This window comes from Sitophilus oryzae, unplaced genomic scaffold (genome assembly GCF_002938485.1).
Source record: "Sitophilus oryzae breed Bouriz unplaced genomic scaffold, Soryzae_2.0 scaffold_1815_pilon_pilon, whole genome shotgun sequence".
NCBI classification, from domain to species: domain Eukaryota; kingdom Metazoa; phylum Arthropoda; class Insecta; order Coleoptera; family Curculionidae; genus Sitophilus; species Sitophilus oryzae.
In genome coordinates, this window is record NW_022146519.1 from 5,080 (window position 1) to 11,096 (window position 6,017).

General features: G+C 32.7%; 1 protein-coding gene across 1 annotated transcript; it reads right to left on the reverse strand.

The window, feature by feature from the left end:
• Window positions 1-373: 373 nt before the first annotated feature.
• LOC115883125 (group XIIA secretory phospholipase A2-like) lies at window positions 374-3,350 on the reverse strand (the record flags this gene model as incomplete). Its single annotated transcript, XM_030901435.1, is given in 3 exon segments — window positions 374-678; window positions 3,070-3,253; window positions 3,255-3,350. Coding segments are annotated over 3 exon segments (444 nt in total), but the record flags the coding sequence as incomplete, so codon positions are not given.
• Window positions 3,351-6,017: the final 2,667 nt, after the last annotated feature.

A 6,017-nucleotide genomic window follows, 5' to 3' on the forward strand; every position in this document is an offset into this window, starting at 1 on the left:
AAACAAATTGGGTATAAGATTAATAGGTAATAAAACAAATCTAAACTAAAATGCAAATAAAAAAATTATAGTATTTTTTACCAAGAAAATATAACTGAACACAAAAATTTCTTAAAAATCTTAAAAAAGTAACAAAAATGGAAGACTATATTGAGCAAATCCCTGATCTCTGAGGTTTGGTGATTAAATGAAGAATTTTAAAAATAATTTATAAAAACAAATTAACATGCATTATTACTGATAAATAAATAAAAAGTGGAATAAATGAGGTTACAGTAGGCATGGATATGAATTTTTAATCCAAGGTTGACTGCAATTCCTTTAACCCGCAGCCGTTACTGGCCCTGGTAAGCTTGAACGCACCATCTTTTATTTGATAACAAATTAACTTATTCTCACTATGTCGAATTTTTCGAAAAAAAAAACTCTCGATGGGAAAAATTGTATGATTCTAATACTATACCTAACTACAAAACACAACACCAAAACAAAAATAAATCACAATAATTATTCTTTAAAGTTCTCCTCTATCTCCACCAGGTGTATATTTGCTGTTCTTTTTATCCTTCCAGCCTGGACTTGAGGGACAATAACAAGCTTTACTCTGTGCGTCAATATAAGCTTTACATCCTAAAGTCAGCGTACCGGTAAACAACATTTTTGCTGCACCTTTGCATGCTGAAATAACATAAATATCTAAATTAATTTTAATATTAATTAATATAAGCAAGTAATAGTGAGTGCACATAATAATCGTACATTGCTAATTTAATTTTTTTAATTTAAAACATCACATTCTTTTCTGATACCTATGGAACGACTAGGTATTATACCTGGTATTATTTCCAGTAATACAAATTATTTTCTTCAACTGCTAGGTTCTTGTTATAGAATTAAGACTATCAAAAACATTGAATACCTACGGGATACCTACTGATACTCTGTGCGAGCTCCCAACCGTGCTTCCCTGTTCACTCCCAACCATGAAGAAGGAAATTAAAGATATAGCATTATACTATATCCGTATTGTAGCACATTTTTAGAAAACTTCTTTATTTTTTAGATTTTGAAGGTCCAACATCAACAAAATATTCCTTACATTTGGACTAAATTTTCTCAAAAATAAAGACATAATTTAAAATTTCCTTACAATACGAAAATATATAGATTAAAGTTTTGTGATTACAGTGACCAGAGAGAAACTAATAATTAAAGTGAGAGGGCTTGTGGAATAGGGCATTTCGTAGACAAGTTTATTTTGTCACCGCGCATCCCAGACGCGCATAGCGTTTAGGCGGTCAAAAAAGGAAGTTTTCAACTTTGCAAGTTAAACATTTGACAGGATTAATCAGATTGTCAGTAGCTTTTTCTATTTCTTAGTTCTAGAAGGAGATAACTAAAATATGTTGATAATTGGAGTAAATCGGAGTAATAAATTGTTTTTAACCGAATGTGCCTATTCTTTTAGCTTGTCAGAAGAGAAGATTATTGTCATTATTGATTATTTCAGATTCCACGATTATTCAGCATTTTTGTAATTGTTTTGTGGTTGAGACCCAGACAAAACGTTTCCTTTAAAGGTAAGTTTTATCTCGGTAATTATTTTAACAACCTAATAGTAATAGTGAGTGTACATAATAATCGTACATTGCTAATTTAATTTTTTTAATTTAAAACATCACATTCTTTTCTGATACCTATGGAACGACTAGGTATTATACCTGGTATTATTTCCAGTAATACAAATTATTTTCTTCAACTGCTAGGTTCTTGTAAGACTATCAAAAACATTGAATACCTACGGGATACCTACTGATACTCTGTGCGAACTCCCAACCGTGCTTCCCTGTTCACTCCCAACCAAGTTAGATAAAAAAAGATACTGAAGATTGCAGCCTTGAGTTGAGTATGGCAAGGAATATGGAGTTAAATAAATTATTATGTTCCTACACAGTATTTTATTTATAGGTTTTAATGCTTTAAAGTCTAATTATAAATTTTCGTTGTCAACAAAATAATCTAAAAAACTACGAAGATTTCTTATTATAAACTTGAAAGATTAAGATTCGGTTCAAATATACAAATTTTAAATTTTTGGCGCCAGTATATAGGTATGAATGCAACCTACTATATCGATAATGCGCTCATAGTTCGGGTTAGACGCCAAAGGCCGCGCCACTAACACAGTCTTCAAAAATTAACGTTGATCGGTCTCTCTCATTTAGTTATTAGTGTTCTCTCTGACAGTGACATATAATCATTGGCGTAACTATAGGGATGCCAGGGTGAGCCGCCCCCCCCCCCAAGGTACTGCTGGGCACCCTCCACAGAAATATTGAATTTTATGACTTTTGGCTACATATTACTTTTTATTTGCTTGTGATGTAGTAAAAATGACGTTTTCTAGTTTTGTTTAGTTATTATTATTTTGTTGTATTCTTCAAAAAATGTGTTAATTTTTTTTTCAAAAAATTTGTAGGTATTTATATGTATGTAATGTATTTAAGTAATCTACGGGAACATGGTTTGATAACCAAGTTTATGAAATTTATTGATAGAAAAATTAATGTAAACGTTTTATTCAAAAAAATGTGTTTTTTAAAATTAATTTTCATTTTTAAAAAAAAACAAAAGACCTAGCCCCCCGGGCTCAACCCCAGGCACCCCCAGGCCCACCCCAGGATAAATTGCTAGTTACGCTAATGCATATAATTTATATGGTTGTGTAACAAATTGCTAGCTATTTTATGGAAAATTCTGAAGCTCTGCAAACCTTAATCAAGCCTTAATCAAAGCACGTGTGTTTGGAATTTTGGGTGTGGCTTAACACGACAGGATCGGGCTAAGCCTTAGGCAGATTTATAAAATATAATATATATTTCCTTCGGCCACACACCCGCTTTACACGACCCCTGAGAGCGACCCGAACAGTACAGCGTAACAGACTCTTAACAACAAGAAATAAAACATTGTTTAGACATAAAATACAACATACAGAATTGATAAATAAACAAAATTTAATGGCACAAAAAAACAGACTTCTTCAATAAACAATGCCGCTTTTATTACCTTTTGTCATTGTTTGGCCTCCAACATTTTCTGCATAAGCATCACAATGCTTGTAGAGGCATCGTTTAAAATCCACATCGCATACTTCCTTATCTTTGTTGCACGTGTCGTAGCATATGTCGTGTGCATTACAGCATTTTTCCATGGCCCCGAATGGTAAATAATCGCTGTTGATCTTGACACCCTAATGCTCCGCAGCCATTGGCACTAGGTACATGATTTCGATTTGGTTTTGGAACGGCTCCTAAATTGAATCGTGTTTCGTTAATATTTCTATGATTTTAAATATCTTGGGACTAGAGGAGAGTCGAATTCTGTTATCAAATTGCTCTACCCTCACGACGCCACTGGAAAATGTTGTTATTTGCAAAATGTGTTGTTATGTTTTTACACGTATTAAGCCCTCTTCTCAGAACAGCGACACGACGCGACGTTGTTCTGAGAACGGGGCTTTAAACTCCAAGGTCGCGGCTCGTGACGCCAACAAAGTAAGGTGTACTACGTATAGAAAATATAAAGGGTTAAGGTACGATAAATATGTATAGTTTATATTGACCATTGACCCAGTGGCGTAGCTACCTAGGGGCTAGGCGGGGCAGTGCCCCGGGGCCCTCAAGCTCAGGGGCCCTCGAATCCTTACCAGAAATCTCGATCGAACTGAACTTTTGGAAATTTCTCCCATTTTCAAAATAAATATGACAGGTTGCAACCTCCCTTTAATCATGACAACTCAGTTGAGAGAAATTCAAAAGTTATTCCTAGGGAATTCCCCTAAATTTTTTTTGTAGGTTGGCAGTGTTGTCAATTGCAGTGCTGTCAAGTGCGTTTTATTATTCATCGATGTGCGTTTTATTGTGAATTCGAGTTATAATTTTTTTCGAGAACGGTTAAAAAATTAATGATGTATTAGGAGTAAGTAAATCAATAAATTTTATTGTACTGGTTAATATAGTGATTCAATTTTATTTGATTTTACCACTCATATATGTCCGTTAAGTCAATAAATCGTGTCAAATCTATAGATTTCGGCTACAGCTCATTGTATAACGCGAAATATCGTGAAAAAATGCAAGTCACCTGCAATATTATCAAAGCATTATCAGAAATAATTCTAAAGAGTCCTGATAAAGATGAGCGTAGTGTAGCAGAGAGTATTAGAACAAAAATACTAAATTTCGAGTTTGTGTTGCTTTGCGAATTCATGCACAGTGTATTGAACGACATCAATTATGCATCCAAAACTTTACAAAAATGCGACATCAATTTGGGCGAAGCGAGTAAAGTTTTAGCAGATACCAAAGCAAAGTTGCAAATTTATAGAAATTATTTCGAACTATTCAAGTGCAAAGCCAGTGAAACTGCAAGAAAATATGGTATTGATACCCATTTTCAAGAAAAAAGGCACAGAAAAGTTAAAAAACATTTTGATGAATTAGCGCTGATCACCGATTTCCAAACCGAGAAAAATATTTAAAATTGACATTTTCAATAATGTACTAGACACAATAATATCTCAACTATATACACGTTTTATTGGTATGAGTGCAGTCTGTCATATATTCGATTTTCTAATACCAACATTTTTATTACATGTTGATGAAGCAACTTATTACAAAAGTGTGACGAATTCCACAGAAAATGTTCAGATATAATAGGCTCTAGTTTTTCACTTCAATTTACTAATATTTACCACATAGTTTTACCTCAACTAACTCAAGCATGGACTGTTCACCAATTTTGTAAGGAAATATTGAACAAATATGGAGTGCTGGAATGCGACCTAACGGACGTATTTACAGCAATGTTATTATTCTTTACAATTCCTGTCACTTGTGCAGGAGTTGAAAGGTCATTTAGCAAATTAAAAATAATAAAAAATTATTTAAGAAATAATATGGGCCCAACTCGACTCCGATATTTATCGCTAATAGCAATTGAAAACAAAACCGCATCAAGCCTGGATTTAAACGAAGTCATTGATACTTTTGCGAAAACTAAAGCTGGGGAAAAATTATAAATATAATTGTTATTTAGTCAATTGATAGGCCCAATCTTTATATAATAAACCCTTGAATCTTCTCTATTTCGTTTTATTAGCCAAACCTACACCAAGTATTAATTAAAATTTATGTTGTTAATGTTTAATATTTTTATTACCTGTCCTGCAGTGCACAAAAAAGAGCTTAAGTAGCTTAGCATTTTTAAAGTATTTGTGTATTTCATATTTATTTGATAAAATCTAATCAGTCAACCTAAACCAATAGCAGTGGGGCCCCATTTTTTAATTTGCACCAGGGCCTTTGGTTACCTAGCTACGCCACTGCATTGACCGCGTCATTCATAAAAGGATTTGTAAGGTAGGCAACTTTATATAAACTTACACAAACGACAAACGATATAAAAAGTGGCGTTTTTGCCTTTGTCTAGAAACCAGCGTGTCATTATTGTAATTTGTAATATTGAATCTTCATAAACATATAGCGTTTAGTTTGTCAAATCGTGTCGTTAAAAGAAAACAATAATTGCCTAAATTTCGAAAAACGTTTAGAGAAAGAATTAATTTAAAATATAAAAAAATGTCAAATAAAACTTTTAGAAATGTGTGTATTGTATTTATATTTTTGTGACATTATTATTCAAGTGTCTTTTAAATAGGTACTACCATGGAAAAGAAAGATTTCATTTTAACATAATTTGTATTTATTTTTAGATTTATTTTCCTCTGACAAGGCTTTGACTAAACGTACAAGTACCTTGTAAGAAACAAATTAAATTTGGTCGCCTCTTAAAAAAAATCGACGCAGTAATTTTAGATATTGACCTCCCTACAATAATAACCACGAACCGCCACTGAAATGTAAGAACATTATTTTCTATACGGGTGAGTCTTAAATATCTGCAAATATTTTAGGGGTAGTATATTTCGAAACCTAGAAACACGATTATGA